Below are 19,845 nucleotides of genomic sequence, written 5' to 3'. Positions count from 1 at the left end.
TAATCTTTATAGTTAATTTCCAAATATAATTAATTGGTTCTAAGGGCTGCACGGCGGTTGAGTGGTTAGCACGCAGACCTCACAGCTAGGAGACCCGGGTTCAATTCCACCCTCGCCCATCTCTGTGTGGAGTTTGCATGTTCTCCCCGTGCATGCGTGGGTTTTCTCCGGGTACTCCGGTTTCTTCCCACATTCCAAAAAACATGCTAGGTTAATTAGCGACTCCAAATTTTGAGTGTGAATGGTTGTTTGTCTATATGTGCCCTGTGATTGGTTGGCGACCTGTCCAGGGTGTATCCCCGCCTCTCGGCCAAAGACAGCTGGGATAGGCTCCAGCAACCCACTGCGACCCTCGTCCTTATTTATAAATGGAATATTTTCATCGTTAGAGTATAGAAAACCTATTGAAAACCTTCTATGATACATTACTAGAGCCCTCTAGACATGAAATAGCACCCCTATATTCACCTTTACACTTGTAATACTCAATATAGGAGATCAAATAAGACAAATTAAGCCATTTAAGACATCAGTACTTGTTTGTGTTACAAAAAAATGTGATTCCTAAAACACAGGGACCTGAAACATGAGTATGTTTTTATTCGGGATTATTGCGGCTATTATGACAAGAACATTACGGTACTATTATGGTCAAGTCTAATTCTGTGTTTCACCGAACGTTACGGGAACACTAATGGCTGATCTGTTGTTGATATTCTGTCTTTGATAAAATAAACCAAAAAAATGATGGACTGTTTATGTCTTTAACAATGTAAAATTAAATCAGATGGGGATGGAATAATTATTTCCCACATTATACTAACTTTCTTATATAGTACTGTATTATATTGTATTACAATTAATTAGTGACATGGCTCGGTAATGTACACCAATTACATTATACTGCTGTTTTGCATGAAAAAAAATATAAAAATTCAAATGCATTAGTTGGTGAAATGTCAGTTCTTGCATTCTAAGCCTATGAAGTATACATCAAACATGAGTACTTGTTAACCCTTACTTCACTGACTGCCATGGTGATGAAACTCTAACTAACCAATGATTTGTATTGTAAAAACGTGGAAATTACATGAGCGATTCCAAATGACATGTAAGAATGAATTTTATATGAGTCATGGAAATGACATCAGTTTTAAAAGAAAAATGCAAATTAGACAACAAATTTGATGGACGAATAAAATGTATTATAATGCTACTTTATGTCAAAGGTTCTGTTCTGCAGCATAACACTATATATGATATCCATACCAGAATAAACACAATGAATTGATGGAAGGAATACATGATAGTATTATGTATAATGCAGAAAAGCCAGCTGTCACTCACCATAGTCTGCGGGGCATGGTCACACAATATTATGATGACAGTGCTTCATCCTCTCTCTGGCTCACCTCTTTTTTTCCTCTCCTTCCTACTTACAATATTCATCAGCGGTATTTCAAGACAAAAGCCACAAAGAGATGCAAGTGTTTTGCTAATGTACGCCGCCAGGAGCCACATGTACCTAGGATTGATTATGGAGTTATTAATGAGCTGCGGGGCTGGCGGCATGTTCTATTTGTAGTACAGCAGCAGAGATTAATGATGGGGGAAAGCACACTGTGATAGGTGGGCGGGATGTTCTGGGACACCGTGATCTCATTTACATGAGCTTTATTAAGGAATCTATTTGTAAAGTGTTGTGCATGGTATGGACTGACATTGCAAAAAATATATTTAGCAAATATGTCATTTTTCATGCTATCTCAGCACAGTATGGATCCCCCTTTACCAAACAAAATGGCCAGATCAAAAGCACAGCATATTATGTCCACAGACACACATTAAAGCAAGAGTCACGACTCACTCATTAATATTCACAGCCACTCCACAGCAATGGTCTAATGACACCTGGGCAGATGCAAGGTGTGCGAGTGTATCCATGAGAACATGCATAAAACACACAATAGTAACATGGAATTTTTATGCCTGCAACTTATTGGAGCATCGACCGATTTCTATAAATATGTACTGTAACTGGGAAAAAATAGCTGTCGCATGTTCACACGGGAACCGCGGACAAAAGCGAGGATCGATTTGAACAAAACAACAGAACCCACGCTACATTCATGTAGCCTCTTCCCGGTAATGAATGGCACTCACTATATCAAATAATCAAAACAACACCAAATAAGACCCTAAATATACATATCATGATCACACACATTTTATTTTATTTTAAATAAAATAATAAAAATAATAAAAATAATAAAAATAATAAAAATAATAAAAATAATAAAAATAATAAAAATAATAAAAATAATAAAGAATAAAAACAACACCAAATGAGACCCTAAATATACATATCATGATCACACACATTTTATCAATACTGTGGTTATTTTATTTTATTTTATTTTATTTTATTTTATTTTATTTTATTTTATTTTATTTTATTTTATTTTATTTTATTTTATTTTATTTTATTTTATTTTAAAAATAATGAAAATAATAAAATATTAAAACAATAAATAATCAAAACAACACTAAATAAGACCCTAAATATACATATCATGATCACACACATTTTAGCAATACTGTGGTTATTTTATTTTATTTTATTTTATTTTATTTTATTTTATTTTATTTTATTTTATTTTATTTTATTTTAAATAAAAATTATGAAAATAATAAAATATTAAAACAATAAATAATCAAAACAACACTAAATAAGACCCTAAATATACATATCATATCATTAATTCATTCATTTTCTACTGCTTATCCTCACGAGGGTCGCGGGGAGTTGCTGGAGCCTACCGCAGCAGAGAGACGGAGTAAACCCTGGACTGGTGGCCAGCCAATCACAGGGCACATATAGACAAACAACCATTCACACTCACATTCATACCTATGGACAATTTGGAGTCGCTAATTAACCTAGCATGTTTTTGGAATGTGGGAGGAAACCGGAAAAAACCCACACATGCATGGGGAGAACATGCAAACTCCACACAGAGATGGCCGAGGGTGGAATTGAACTTGGGTCTTCTAGCTGTGAGACCTCCATGCTGACCACTCAAACACCGTGCAGACAGAATCCTGTTTTCCCTTCTCATATTCGCAATAATTCTGATAATTCTGATTCAGATTGGCACCACCTGTCATCATCCTTTCAAACGGTGCCATATTCCTTCACCCCCATATTTGCACCCATTGACCACGTACTCATGATAAGCATTTGTATTTTGTCCCAATTTCTAAATTACTGCAATTTTTGTGACTTTGTGAATCGTATTGAGTCCTTTGGTTTATTTCTGTGGTGTAAAATTGTGGCTGGCGTTTCTAACATGCAGGAGGATTACAATTAAAATCTCCATTATGAGTTTTAACTCCCAATTGACCCAAACACGATATGCAGATTGTGAATAGCCCCTAACAAACTTCTTACTGCAATAAATTCATTGACATGGTACTCACCGGGCTTTCAGTGCCGACAAAGTTGCCTTGTCAATCCTGCACGGGAATATGAGAAAAAGAAAGTTAATTTCAAAGGCGGAGTTTGTTCACTGCAGGTGCCTTTTGTGGACACATATTAGAGACAGAGCCCATGCATATTAAAGACTTGAGGGGGCAGATATATGGCTCCATTTGTGCGTCACAGTGTTTCCCCTTGGGTGCTCTGCCAACGCCATTCGACGTGAGATGGTACTGATATCTGATCCACATGTTCCACTATTTTCATTGGATGGAAATGCATGTGATATACAGAATAGGCAACATTTCTCCAGACTTTAAAACAAATCCTCAGTGTTAACAAGAGCTATTTGTTCTTTTTAAAAGCCGTAGCATATTAGCCCTAACAGCATTTAAAATCCAATATTTTTTAGGCCATATATTTCTTTCTATCTAGGGAGTTGGTATGAAATTGATTCTTTAATCCAATTAATTTTGATGTACACTGTACAGTATAATCATGTGGAACGGCTTCCAATCTACAACTTTTTTTTAACCATGCAAAGTAGGAAATGTTAATTAGAATGCATTGAATGTGATGTGCCCTGTGATTGGCTGGCGAACAGCCCAGGGTGTGCCCTGCCGAAGACAGCTGGGATAGGCTCCAGCACCCCCGCGACCCTCAGCAGTAGAAAATTAATGAATGACTGAATGATTGTGATGTTATAAAAAAAAAGCACAGATTTAATGCGGACTTTTAAAATAAAAAAGTGAAATAAAAATACAGTATAATAAAAATATACGGACAAGCTTTAACATAAAACATCACTTGTCACTATAACTCGTATTGCATTTTTATTTTAATAATTGTATTTGATTCGATTGTTTTAATCTTATTTTTAAAATAATCTTTTCCAATTTATTTTATTTTATTTTATTTTATTTTATTTTATTTTATTTTATTTTATTTTATTTTATTTTATTTTATTTTATTTTATTTTATTTTATTTTATTTATTTTATTTTATAGCGCTCATCCTCACAAGGGTTGCGGGGGTGCTGGAGCCTATCCCAGCTGTCTTCGGGCGAGAGGCGGGGTATACATTGGACTGGTCACCAGCCAATCACAGGGCTTATTTTATTTGATTTGATTTGATTTGATTTGATTTTATTTTATTTTATTTTATTTTATTTTATTTTATTTTATTTTATTTTATTTTATTTTATTTTATTTTATTTTATTTTATTTTATTTTATTTTATTTTATTTTATTTTATTTTATTTTATTTTATTTTATTTTATTTTATTTTATTTTATTTTATTTTATTTTCATTCATTCATTTTCTACATTTTCTAATTTAATTTAATTTAATTTAATTTAATTTTATTTTATTTTATTTTATTTTATTTTATTTTATTTTATTTTATTTTATTTTATTTTATTTTATTTTATTTTATTTTATTTTATTTTATTTTATTTTATTTTATTTTATTTCAATCACAGGGCTTATTTTATTTTCTTTTATTATTTATTAATATTTGTACTTTTATATAATGATGCTTCAGTTCCTCTATGGCAGTCCTTCCTAAAGTCGATGGTTACGTGTTAAGAATCAACAAAGTTGTTGTTTGTTATTCTCCATGGTGGTAGTAGTTGCCTGTGTGCGTTTATCGAGGATGTTGTGAGACCCTTGGTTGTTGTTAAAAATTCAACACATATTGCCAGGCCCAAAAGCCAATTATTCGGCAAGGCACCGAGCTAAAAAATAAACTGAAGGCAATAAAAAGCTGCCAAATCAATAAAGCACAGACACTGCAGATTCCCTGTGACAAGATTTAGTAGTGTCACGGCGTAATTGTCCACCCCGTTTCTTGTCTCATAAGGATCAATTATGCTCTCCGATATATCTAATAGGCTTCCTTTTAAAATGGATCCATCAAGCACCACAGGATGATAATCCTTCATTTGTAAGATTATTGTAACAAATCAGCAGTGATCAATATGTTTGTCTGTAGAAATAAAAATGCGTCCTGGTGCAAAATAAGTCCACTGAATCTGGAGTAGCAGTGCTTCTCAACACATTTGAGGAGCTAAAGTGCGCTAAAAGGATGCTTTCAGCCGGGAATATGACAACCACCAGCAAGGAAGCCGGCCCACACAGAGTCCACTTCAGTGTGTCAGCACTTTCCACGGTTAATGGGCTGCCAGGCAGTTTCATCTACACTGCATCAAGGGAATATTATCATCTAAGCAGGGAAACAGGCTGGGGACAGCATCGTGTTCAGAGTCCCCCGATGGAGACAACAACAACAACAACAACAACAAAAACAGTATACAACAAAAGCGCCTGTTGATTGCAAATGCTGAATGGAGACAGCACGGCGTGAAACCAAACACATGCCCACATTCTCATAAGAGGCGTGAGAGGAGAAGCGTGAACACTCACTCCACCCATCCTTCCTTTGCAGAAAAAGGTTCACACATCATAACTTCCGCAGCAACACTTTTGAACTTGATATGAAACCACAATGAAAAGAAATGAATGAAAATGTGCATGTGCAAAAATAATACATTACCATCCAAATCCACCGAATGACACGCTTCTTTTCCTCCTCAGCATTCTTGTCCCACTGAACTCCTCTTCTAGGAAAAGTGTGCTCTGTCTCTCACTTGTCCTTTTGTCTCTCTGATGGAATCTGACCACGTTCTCTCTCTATCGGCAATTTTTTCCTCTCTCGATTTGACTGCACAGTCAGTTTCCTATTCAACTAAGTCACACTCCCTGACAGATACTGTGCATGTACACAAAGTATACATGGTGCATATAGGGGGAGGGTTTAAGACAGGGAGGGGCCACAAGCTCCCATTTCTGCCTGTGGGTTTTATTTCTCACATTACTTTCATCTGCATCATAAAAGCATAATTGCTTCATAATAAATGAATCACAATCAATGTTTTCGATAAGTATAAATGAAAACAGTGGGCTATAATAAGCAACCTCCTGGTGTGAGCAAAGGGAGTGTCCTTCCTGATGTCCTTCCTCCTCAAAAATAAAATAAAAATTGTCTCAATTTTGCTAGAAATCTCGATGCCCTAGACCTTTGGGAAAATATTCTGCGATCTGACGAGACAAAAGTTCAACTATTCAGAAGGTTTGAGTCCAATTGGATCTGGCGTACAAGCGAAAAGGAACATCATACCAACAGTAAAGTATGGTGGTGGTAGTGTGATGGTCTGGGGCGGTTTTGCTCTCTGTACACAATTACCAACTAGAGCTCTCAGTGTCACGCCATTTTGTAGTAAAAAGTAATAATCTCATATTGCTGACAGTTGTTGATGAGTACTACAACTATACTACTGATGTCCTTCCTCCTCATTCTTACACTCGGTTTGACTCAATTTTGCCAGAAATCTGGATGCCACAGATCTTTGGGAAAATATTCTGCGGTCTGACGAGACAAAAGTTCAACTATTTAGAAGGTTTGAGTCCAATTGGATCTGGCGTAAAAGTAATGCCACATTTCAGAAAAAGAACATCATACCAACAGTAAAATATAGTGGTGGTAGTGTGATGGTCTGGGGCTGTTCTGCTTTCTGTAGAGCTCTCAGTGTCACACCATTTTGTAGTAAAAAGTAATAATCTCATATTGCTGACAGTTGATGAGTATTACAACAATATTGGGATTCTTCAAACAAATGGACATGCAGGTTATGAAAAATGTCGGTACAGCATGTAACTGTAATAATCATGTGGAAAACTGTGCATAAATCAAGGGAAGGGCCACAAGCTGACGTTCAACTATTTAGAAGGTGTGAGTCCCATTGGATCTGGCGTAAAAGTAACACCACATTTCAGAAAAAGAACATCACACCAACAGTAAAATATAGTGGTGGTAGTGTGATGGTCTGGGGCTGTTCTGCTCTCTGTAGAGCTCTCAGTGTCACACCATTTTGTAGTAAAAAGTAATAATCTCATATTGCTGACAGTTGTTGATGAGTACTACAACTAGAATACGATTCTTCAAATAAAATGGATGTGCAGGTTATGAAAAATGTCGGTACAGCATGTAACTGTAATAATCATGTGCATAAATCAAGGGAGGGACCACAAGCTGACGAGACAAAAGTTCAACTATTTAGATGGTGTGAGTCACATTGGATCTGGTGTAAAAGTAATGCCACATTTCAGAAAAAGAACATCACACCAACAGTAAAATATGGTGGTGGTAGTGTGATGGTCTGGGGCTGTTTTGCTTTCTGTACACAATTATCAACTAGAGCTCTCAGCGTCACACCATTTTGTAGTAAAAAGTTATAATCTTATATTGCTGACAGTTGTTGATGAGTACTACAAATATAATAGGATTCTTCAAACAAATGGACGTGCAGGTTATGAAAAATGTCGGTACAGCATGTAACTGTAATAATCATGTGCATAAATCAAGGGAGGGACCACAAGCTGACGAGACAAAAGTTCAACTATTTAGAAGGTGTGAGTCCCATTGGATCTGGTGTAAAAGTAATGCCACATTTCAGAAAAAGAACATCACACCAACAGTAAAATATGGTGGTGGTAGTGTGATGGTCTGGGGCTGTTCTGCTCTCTGTAGAGCTCTCAGTGTCACACCATTTTGTAGTAAAAAGTAATAATCTCATATTGCTGACAGTTGTTGATGAGTACTACAACTAGAATACGATTCTTCAAATAAAATGGATGTGCAGGTTATGAAAAATGTCGGTACAGCATGTAACTGTAATAATCATGTGGAAAACTGTGCATAAATCAAGGGAAGGGCCACAAGCTGACGAGACAAAAGTTCAACTATTTAGAAGGTGTGAGTCCCATTGGATCTGGCAAGTATGCCACATAAAAAAAAAACATCATACCAACAGTAAAATATAGTGGTGGTAGTGTGATGGTCTGGAGCTGTTTTGCTCTCTGTAGAGCTCTCAGTGTCACACCATTTTGTAGTAAAAAGTAATAATCTCATATTCCTGACAATTGTTGATGAGTACTACAACTATAATAGAATTGTTCAAACAAATGTGCAGGTTATGAAAAATGTCGGTACAGCATGTAACTGTAATAATCATGTGGGAAACTGCAAAAAACAAGGGAGGCGCCACAAGCTCCCATTTTCAGCCTGTGGGTTTATTTCCCATTCTACTTTCATCTGCATCATAAAAGCATAATTGCTTCATAATAAATGAATGACAATCAATCGATTGATATCAAATGCATCAATGTTTTCAACAACAGTGCTATAATAAGTAACCTCCTGGTGTGAGCAAAGGGAGTGTCCTTCCTGATGTCCTTCCTCCTCATTCTTACACTCCGCCCAACTAAATAAACTGAAATAAAATATTACATTTCGACATAAAAATCTTGCATCTGAGATGACTGGAATAAATATAGAAAAAAGGAGATTTATAGGACACTGCAAACATTACATACACTTGATGTTGTGGCCAGTCAATGCAGGTCTGCACAGCATGTTAGTAATTTCAATAGTCCAGCAGCGTGTAGCACAAATGTAATAAAGAAATGACAAAAATAAACAAATTCAGGATTAAAGTAAAGTAAATTAAAGTAAAGTAAACTGGATTCATGCAACCCACCTATTCCTTGTTTAGGCTTTAATGCTGTAGATGCTTTCAATGCGGCAGATTCAAAGGCCAAATATGTTGTCTTGTTGGAAATCGCAAATAACTGATTATGTTAGTTGAATACTTTGAATGGGGACACATTTTACTCAACACGTTCACTAAAATTCTCAAATTTTTATTCAGCGTCAGGTCACAGGTCATTGATATCAAAGTCCAAGTCATGCAAGTCTTATACAATACTGTTAAGTCAATTCCCAAGTCATAAAAAAAAAGTGATTTGAGTCTAAATTAAGTGATTCGAGTCCACACCTCTAATCTGACCTTTGACAATCTGCTAATCCAAGTACCACGTCTAGCAAGAATTCAGGTTCTGTAGTGGAAAAGGAAATAGAAAAATAATTACCAAAATAAGAAAAAATAACACAAAAAGACAGAACATACATAACAGCTGTATCATATCAAGAGTGGATAAATGGGAGGGAGCGGGAGAGCAAACATTGATCTTGAACTCATTGTGTGAACGCTGATATGCTTTGTATCTTTACTTAGTAAATTGAACCAGTTAAATGAATGGATGTGTTGTTTAAACAACCAACATACATAGAAATCATATAAGAAAAAAGGCACTGATAGGCTTGGTTGTAATTGCTTGCACTGCCTTCAAGTGGATAAAAAGAAAAATGCAGGTCATTTAGGAACATTTTTATGTATCAATGGAGATTATGTACTCAACAAAAAATATTTTTAGTCCCATTTTTCATGAGCTGAACTCAAAGATCTAAGAATGTTTTTATTTACAGAAAAAAAGCCAATGTCTCTCAAATATGGTTCTGAAATCAGTCAAAGTCTGTGTTTAGTACAAGTAAAGATACCTTTGTTTGGACAAATATAACAGTAACAACGCAAATACATTTTTGGCAGTACAATGTTCTAGTTATTCATGAAGGAACTTAAGGAACTCCGGTTTCCTCCCACATTCCAAAAACATGCTAGGTTAATTGTCGATTCCAAATTGTCCATAGGTATGAATGTGAGTGTGAATGGTTGTTTGTCTCTATGTGCCCTGTGATTGGCTGGCGACCAGTCTAAAGTGTACCGTGCCTCTTGCCCAAAGTCAGCTAGGATGACCTCCAGCATACCCCCACGACCCGAATGAGGATAATCGGAATCAAAAATGGATGGATAAATGTTTCAGATCAAACTAATTTAAATAATCTTCAATGACAGCACAACTGAACACAAAATCCAGTTTTAAAATGAAACTTTTTATTAATAAGGGAGAAAAAAAATCCAAACTAACATGTCCCTGTATGAAAGAGTCATTGCCTGCCCCTATGCAATCCAAGAGGTCACAAAAGACCCCACAACAACATCCAAAGAACTGCAGACCACATTTGCCTCAGTTAAGGTCAGTGTTCCTGAATGCACCATAGGAAAGAGACTGAAAAAAGGCCTGCATGGCAGAGTTCCAAGGTAAAAACCACTGCTAAACAAAAAAAAATTAAGTCTTGTCTCAATTTTGCCAGAAATCTCAATGCCCCAGATATTTGGTAAAATATTCTGCGGTCTGACGAGACAAAACTTCAACTATTTAGATGGTGTGAGTGCCATTGGATCTGGCGTAAAAGTAACGCCACATTTCAGAAAAAGAACATCATACCAACAGTAAAATATAGTGGTGGCAGTGTGATGGTCTGGGGCTGTTTTGCTTTCTGTACACAATTACCAACTAAAGCTCTCAGTGTCACACCATTTTGTAGTAAAAAGTAATAATCTCATATTGCTGACAGTTGTTGATGAGTACTAAAACCATAATGACATTCTTCAAACCAATGGATGTGCAGGTTATGAAAAATGTCGGTACAGCATGTAACTGTAATAATCATGTGGAAAACTGTGCATAAATCAAGACTATTACATATGAATTCATTAGAAAATTAATTTGCTCTTATCCACAACCCGTAACAATGCATTCTGAGAGAAAAAGATGTTAGCCAGATAACTGTCATGGGAAGGGGAATATATTTGGAATAAGTGAGCACTAGTCCAAGTATGTATCTAATTGAAAAAACATTGGCCTTACTGTTTTCATATTCAACTATAGTGTGTAATACCAAACTTCCTCGGGCTATAAATGTCAATCTGCAGTAAGTTCTGCAGATTTTGAAGGGGAATTGGAAGGAGCTGAACACAACACATTCATCCTGACTGGAGTTTATCAGTTGAAGGCTGAATCGGGAGTCAATTTGTGGGATGCAAAGAGAGATGCAAAGGGCTATGTTTCAAGCCAATGTCTCCAGAGGCTTTTCATATTTTCTCCAGAGTAATTTAATTTGATACTCGAGAGACACTGACTGGCAGATGGGTGGGAGACAAGTTGAGAGCTGTTAGGACAGTGTAGGAACAAGTGGGAAGGGACGCTTCCATCACTCTGTAACCCAAGCTCTAATATTACTTTCAGCGGTTGTCACCCATTTAGGCAATACACGCCTTACGATTCGGCCCAATATGGGATCAAAATCTCGGCAGTCCGACGCCATCATCCCTTTCACCGGCGCAAGTGGCGAACACTAGGGGAGAAGGAATGAGAGGGTTTAACACAGCCTTAACCAATCAAATGAACGCCTCTCATTGCCTTTAAATGTGCAGGGCACACTGGACTGCAGATCAGAGGCAGCAATCCGCATCGTGCACCACTAGACCACCTCGTGGGACACATGTCATCTGTTCCTGACAGTTAAATTAAACACAGCAGCAGGCTAATCCAGGTATCGTGCTTTCCGACGTTCCGACGTTCCGATTCTCCTGTAATCATTCAGTTTTAAACATTTAGATTTCTGTGCTCGATGATCGACAAACCCGCCAACACCAATGAAAAAGAACTGTCAGGAAGTGTTTGTGTTCATCCATTTCAACCATGGACTGTGTGCAACGGCGCTTGAAAGTTTGTCATAAAAAAAAAAATTCATTAAAAAAAAATGGACGGCGCAATGCAACAAGCAAATTAACATGATGAAACACCTCCAGATTGACGGTGTACAGATGACCCTGATTTTGACGGACTCGGTCGCACTTCTCCCAACCACTTAAGTAAATAAAACAAAAATAAATAAATCACGTCGATCACACGTCAATTCAACTTTCTACTGCGAATACGGTCGCCAACTCAAACATCAAGCTAACGTGAAAGTTTACGAGACTCCATATTAAATGTTAAACTATGTTATCCATAACTAATTTAACATGGTTGCTGTATTTTCTGCACCATAAGACACACTGGGTCAATTACAGGCTGGGTTCCCATCTCATCATTGTCAGAGTCAGTCTCGTTGTCAGGTGGCTGTTCAGCAATGATGCTCAGGCAACATTAAGCGTACGTACTGTATATATTACATCATGTTCTCTGATTGGTTCATCGTTGCCAGTATATGTGCTGTACCTACGACGTAGTATTCTTTCATTGGTTGATCGCTATGTTAGCGTATGTTACACTTTGTTCATTCTGGATCACAAGGCACTCAATATATGTGTCAATATATTTTCATGAGGTTTTCAAAAACACAAATAATTTTTGGATGTGGACTAAGAGACGTCTAAAGAGACGGTTGATATTGGTTTGATATCCATGAATTGGTTGTAGTGGGAGAAATTCATATGATACTATACTGTATGTATTTGGTTTCAACCATGTTTGGTAATGGTAATAGTTTTATTTCATTTGAACATGCATCAGATTACACTTGAATGCATCATATAATCAGTTCACAGTTCCACATGTCCAAAAGAAGTAGGAAGAAGCAAAGCTTATTAAATCCTACCCCTCCATCTGGTACTTTTACAATCAGTAACTGTTACATTTGTTCACTTCCTGCTTTCCATAATACAGTTTAATTTAATTTTTTTTAAATAATGTACCCTTTTTTGATAATGTACCTCGTACCGAAGTACGAGGTGATATGACCATACAATGACATAATGGGTACCATAGTAACAATAACACAGTAACAGTTTTTGTAGTAAAGAGATTGCTATTGCAAAGTTTATTGCTAACGATGGTCACACCGTTGAGTGTTATGAGTAGCCAAAAGAAGTAGGAAGAAGCAAAGATTATTAAATCCTACCCCTCCATCTGGTACTTTTACAATCAGTAACTGTTACATTTGTTCACTTCCTGCTTTCCATTTAAAAAAAATTTTTTTTTTAAATTTTTTAATTTTTTGTCCCGTACCGAAGTACGAGGTGATATGACCATACAATGGCATTATGTGTACCATAACCGTAACTGTCCATATAGTGATATATATAGCGCATCATGACTGGTGTGTTTTGCTTCCTGGTTACTGTTGCTGAGTGCTAAACACCCAGGATTCGGGATTTATGTGATCTTATCAAATATCTCTCTGTGTATAAATTACTCTTTTCAGCTATTTGTATCGAGTCAGGTTATTTTTCATGATCCACATTAGATAGTACCCCGCACCCTTCCACGGCTGTGTTTCTTGGTTTACTTCAGTGGAAGTGACAGCAAGCCCGTCCATACACCCACGCTCTTTAAGATCACACAAACACACACACACACACATCCATATATGCTCATGTACACATCCATCGACTCCTGTGCATAGTTGAACACTTACTGCATGCACTAATGCACACTGAGATGCACTCACACAAGCCGACACGCTCGTTCATGTGTGCAAATTAACAAGCCGTGACAGTTCCCAACAAACACACACATATACAGTACACACATACGTATACACACACTAAGTGTGCAAATGCTGCATCTTTTCTTCTCTTTCTCCAAATTTAGACCGTATTGATCTGTGTGTGTGTGTGGGGGGGGGACATTTGAATCTAGTTTGCAGACTTCCCCCTCGTTTCAGCTCAGAACACACATAAAAGGTCACAGAAATAATAGCAAATAATCACAGGGGCCAACAATCAATTTCCCACACATGACGCCCCACCCACGCATATTCACAGCTTAGTCAAGTGTACTCTGAGAACACGACAATTTTTACACATTCACACTTTATCTGTAGCGGTAATGATACAGCTTGGAAGCTATTTAGAGCCTCAGTGATGCTCAAACATCAGCAAGGTCGAAAAAATCCCACGTCTACCCCTTGAAACCTTTTATTAAATAAAATAGATTTATTGCAAAAGATCAAACAAACTTTAATAAATAAAACAAAAAAAACAATACAAAACAGAAACATCCCTGATTTGACCTCGATCTCCTCCTGTTGTTGGTGTTTTTTCTCAGATTCTTTTGTAAGAAAGTCTAGAATGGCGTCTGGACTTATCCATATCGGGATTTTAGCTTTTGAATGGTCCTGCAGTTCTGTGTGGTGTAGTGGACGGATCTTTCATATGACACTTATGCATGATTGGCGGGGTCCAATAATAATGGTAATAGTCATAGTGTGCTCAAAACAAACATACTAGAGTAATGGTATAAAATCTTATATATGGTATACAATGTTAGCTTCCATGATAATCTGTTGTTTACATCTTTTATTTACTAAAAAAAACTACTATGGTACCCATTATGCCATGTGATGGTCATATCACCTCGTACTTCGGTACGTGATAAAAAATAAATAAATAAATAAATAAATAAATAAATAAATAAATAAATAAATAAATAAATAAATAAATAAATAAATAAATAAATAAATAAAAAGTAATAAAATAATTAATTAATAAATAAAATAAATTTGCTAAATACAAGGATGAAGAGTCTTGAACCAGTCATGATGTGCTATATATATCACTATATTGACACTTCCTATGGTACCCATTATGTCATTGGATGGTCATATCACCTCGTACTTCGGTACGTGACAAAAAAATAAAAATAAAAATAAAAATAAAAATAAAAATAAAAATAAAAATAAAAATAAAAATAAAAATAAAAATAAAAATAAAAATAAAAATAAAAATAAAAATAAAAATAAAAATAAAAATAAAAATAAAAATAAAAATAAATAAAATAAATAAAAAGTAATAAAATAATTAATTAATAAATAAAATAAATTTGCTAAATACAAGGATGAAGAGTCTTGAACCAGTCATGATGTGCTATATATATCACTATATTGACACTTACTATGGTACCCATTATGGCATTGGATGCTCATATCACCTCCTACTTCGGTATGGGCCAAAAATTAAAATGAAAAATAAATGAAAAAAAAAATTATTATGGAAAGCAGGAAGTGAACAAATGTAACAGTTACTGATTGTAAAAGTACCAGATGGAGGGGTGGGATTTAATAAGCTTTGCTTCTCCCTACTCCTTTTGAACTGATTATGTGATGCGCTCAATTGTAATCTGATGCATGTTCAAATGAAATAAAACCATTACCATTACCATTACCATTACCATTACCATTACCATTACCATTACCATTACCATTACCATTACCATTACCATTACCATTACCATTACATCTCACCATGAGAATAGTTGGCGAACTCGGGTGGCTATAATTCACCGGAAAGAGACTTCACTATGATGTGCTGCGATTAGACAATTAATATAAAACATGAACGTCGCTGTAGCCTTAATTAATGTAGATCCCCCCACCCCCAAATTACATTTAACAGGCTAATCTGATCGTTTTGTAATCATTTATGAAAGGCAGTAGATTGCAGTAAAGTTAGATGTAGTTCTAACTAGTAAATACCAACAATTGAAAAAGTGATGAATATTTACGTAGAGTAGCAAATCAATTATTATGTTTAATTACTTACATTTATATGCTTCTTTCAGTCTCCACTCTACTGTTGGATTGTTGTATCCGAGTTGACTGGTCCCCGATCACACTTGGTTTCTATAGGGCTACACCCCTTGGCACTTACTCCATTGATTTAAGGACAATCAGGACACCACTTGATTCTCGTGAATACGCAAAAACAAAGGATGGGGCTTGAATTGGCATTCAGCCTAAGTCGTACCCTGCATGGGCCCACTTCACACTTAACGTCCAAAACGTTTGACTAATGTGAGTGCTCTTATCTGGGCTCAAGTTCAATACGCTCCAATTCCTTTGACACAATCGGAAGAGAACTCACACATGCAACATAAGCAGAGTCACACAATGAGTGGAATGTGATCGCTCCTCCACAAAGAATCCAATTCATTAAAAAGTCTAATCCACAGCATGTTCAATCACCTGGATACACTTGTCACTGTCATTTAACTAATGTGATTGCACCTCTCGCAAGTAATTACTGACAACTGCCACCTTACACAAAATAATACAGTGAATAATCCAACTAAAGTGGGGGAAATAGGAGTAATAGAGCAGTATAAAACTGATGGGACAAATAAACAGGCCAAAACACCCGTAAAAAAATACAGTGGAGGACAATGCAGTTCCAATTACAAAACATATTATTACTAATATTGTCTTCAAAACCTGAAAATATATACAGTGTAATGCAAATAGCAGCTCCTATGGGAATCAAGGCATTATCATGTGTACTTTTGTTATCAGCATTGCTGATCCTTAAGGTTCATTACTACCCAAGTACAGTGTCCTTTGAGGGTCAAAAGAGTTTGGGGGAAACACTTCATCGTAAAAAGCGAATGTACTGTATTTCTATGAAGATGCTGTGTATTAAATATTCTGAACTAAGCACTTCTAAAATCCTAGATATGCTGCCGTTGGCGTCTTCCATGACTTGAGGAACGGACAACTCGGACAATCTGGAAATAAACAGTCTACGGTATAAGGATAACTATTCCTAAGGTTGACACTTTTGTGATGCTGCAACTGAAATAATACTTAAATCTATCAGTACATCTTAATGTAAATGTAGAATACATAAAAAATGTATTATGTATTATGAGAACAACAAGTTATATTGATAGTTACTATGGCACCCATTATGTCATTGGATGGTCATATCACGTCGTACTAAAAAAACAAAAACAAAAAACTGTATTATGGAAAGCAGGAAGTGAACAAATGTAACAGTTACTGATTGTAAAAGTACCAGATGGAGGGGTAGGATTTAATAAGCTTTGCTTCTTCCTACTCCTTTTGGACATGTGGAACTGGGAACTGATCAATTGTAATCTGATGCATGTTCAAATGAAATAAAACCAATACCATTACCATTACCATTACCATTACCATTACCATTACCATTACCATTACCATTACCATTACCATTACCATTACCATTACCATTACCATTACCAAGTGATGACACACAAATGCAAGGTGCTAATGAAAAGGCAATAATATTTTATTATCAGCACTCTATAATCCTTCAGGTCACAAAGGTGTTGAAGGATTATAGAAATAGGATGCACTAGTAATTATATTATAAAGCCGAAAAAAGTCACTGTGCAAAATAAATTATCGGAAAAAAAATGCATTTTCATTTGTCCATTCATATTCCATATGGTATTACTTACTACTTGCCACCTGAAAGATTGCGGCTTAGTACTTTTATACTAAGCGAGCCTCAGCAGAGTATTGAATAGAGTTGCTGCAAAGGCTCTTCCAAGCGTAGTGTTGTGTCAGCAGCTTTTTTCCTGCCAACGACTTGAGTGATTTACAAGCTCCTAATCTTATGTGAATATGAAAATCAATGCGGGAAGAAAAAAAATGCCATTTGTGATTGCACATGGAAGGATTTGTTGAATAGTTTTAACAAGGTGAGAACAATTGCCTTCAAGGTTTTGTTGTGTTGTGTGATTAATATGGAACCACAAATTGAGTAATAATTTTAATTATTATTTAATAATAATAATAACAATAATAACAACAATAATAATAATAATAATAATAATAAATATAATAATAATCATTATTATTATAATATAGTAATATAGCATATAATAATAATAATAATAATAATAATAATAATAGTAATAATAATAATAATAATAATAAATATAATAATAATAATAATTATTATAATATAGCATATAATAATATAATAATAACAACAACAATAATAATAAGTATAATAATAATAATAATTATTATTATTATTATATATTATAATAATAATAATAATTATTATTATTATTATTTATTATTATTATTATTATTATTATTATTGTTATTATTATTATTATATGCTATATAATAATAATAATAATAATATAATAATAATAATAATAATAATAATAATAATAATAATAATAATAATAATAATAATAATAATAATAATAATAATAATAATAATGGGTTTTCTCCGGGTACTCCGGGTTCTTCCCACATTCCAAAAACATGCTAGGTTAATTAGCGACTCCAAATTGTCCATAGGTATGAATGTGAGTGTGAATGGTTGTTTGTCTATATGTGCCCTGTGATTGGCTGGCCACCAGGCCAGGGTGTACCCCACCTCTCGTTCGAAGACAGCTGGGATAGGCTCCAGCACCCCCGCGACCCTAAGCGGTAAAAAATGAATGAATTAATAATAATAAATTGTGTGGGTTTTCCCAAGGCCACACGTTAATATGAGTCTCTAAATTGAAAATGTTTGTTGTTGTAACTAATGAATTGCCTATTATCGACTCAACAACCCTGCTGATTTTGAATGACACTCTCCCGGTGATGCTTGAAGTAGCTGGGGTCAAAGGTCCCTGGCGTATGCGTTTGTTAGCGTGCTACATCCTTCAGACTGTGTTCCACTGCTAATCAGAGATGATTACACACTCCCGTCAGTACGGTTTACCTTGCCTTGTCTGGATCTATATTCATCCGTTTGCTGGCCTCGTAACCTTTACTTCACCCTGTCTGCTCTTGTGTCACATGTCTTATCTTCTTTTTTAACCCTCCTCTTGTGTTAGGGTCGGCACCGACCCGTTTTACATTTTAATGCATAAAAAGAATCACATAACATTTATTTATTGCATTAAAGCTTTTTGACTTTGTCAGGAAACTCTATTTCAACAAAATAAAACCAAAAAAATAAATTTTACTACATTTTAAAATGGTCTGGTTGAAATTATGACCGCTGTATTGTTAGGGTCGGTTTCGACCCGGTTATAATAATATGACTATAAAGCAATATTTTGAGCCAAAACTGAAATCATAAGTGTACAATTAGCCAACACAATGACAACCAACTCCTCTTCTCATCATGGAAGCTTCAGGGGATTCTCATTTTGTTGCTGAAAACAATAACTTTTTTTTTTTTACTATTTTTTGACATTAATATATATGGGTCAAAATTGACCCAGACACCATAGAGAAAAAATGAGAAAAAAATAGAAAAAATGAGAAAAAATGAGAAAAAAATGAGAAAAAATGAGAAAAAAATGAGAAAAAAATGAGAAATGAGAAAAATGAGAAAAAATGAGAAAAATAAAAAAATGAGAAAAAGGAGAAAAAATGAGGAAAAAATGAGGAAAAAATGAGAAAAAATGAGAAAAAATGAGAAAAAAATAGAAAAAATGAGAAAAAAGAGAAAAAAAAGAGAAAAAAATGAGGAAAAAAATGAGGAAAAAAATGAGGAAAAAAATGAGAAATTAGAAAAATGAGAAAAAATGAGAAAAATTAAAAAATGAGAAAAAGGAGAAAAAATGAGGAAAAAATGAGGAAAAAATGAGAAAAAAAGAGATAAAAAAGAGAAAATAAATACAACTAATTGATTTAAGAGATATGTTCCATAGCCCTCAAGATTAGCCAGGTAACTAAAGAACCTTCCATTTATTGATATGATTCTTTTGAGGTTCTTTTGAGGCCTACATGCCCACACCAAAAGTATTAAAACCAATATTTTCACGGATGAGAATATGAGAAATTT

General features: G+C 35.1%; 1 protein-coding gene across 6 annotated transcripts in view; it reads right to left on the bottom strand.

The window, feature by feature from the left end:
• LOC131134198 (rap1 GTPase-activating protein 2-like) overlaps positions 1-19,845 on the bottom strand; it is a 118,089-nt gene that overhangs the window by 82,851 nt on the left and 15,393 nt on the right. For 2 of the 6 annotated variants that reach the window (XM_058079192.2, XM_058079194.2), the window contains one exon: positions 3,481-3,516. The exons of 1 other annotated variant lie outside the window; for it this stretch is intronic. In XM_058079192.2, the coding sequence (XP_057935175.2) occupies positions 3,481-3,516 (36 nt within the window). Of the gene's footprint in view, positions 1-1,347; positions 2,510-3,480; positions 3,517-6,032; positions 6,384-19,845 lie in introns of those variants that run through there. 3 more of the 6 variants (XM_058079199.2, XM_058079200.2, XM_058079198.2) reach the window with 2 other exon arrangements.

Source organism: Doryrhamphus excisus, linkage group LG8 (assembly GCF_037039965.1).
Source record: "Doryrhamphus excisus strain RoL-2023G ecotype Guam linkage group LG8, RoL_Dexc_Guam_v1.1, whole genome shotgun sequence".
NCBI lineage: Eukaryota > Metazoa > Chordata > Actinopteri > Syngnathiformes > Syngnathidae > Doryrhamphus > Doryrhamphus excisus.
This window is presented reverse-complemented; position numbering and strand designations above follow the sequence as displayed.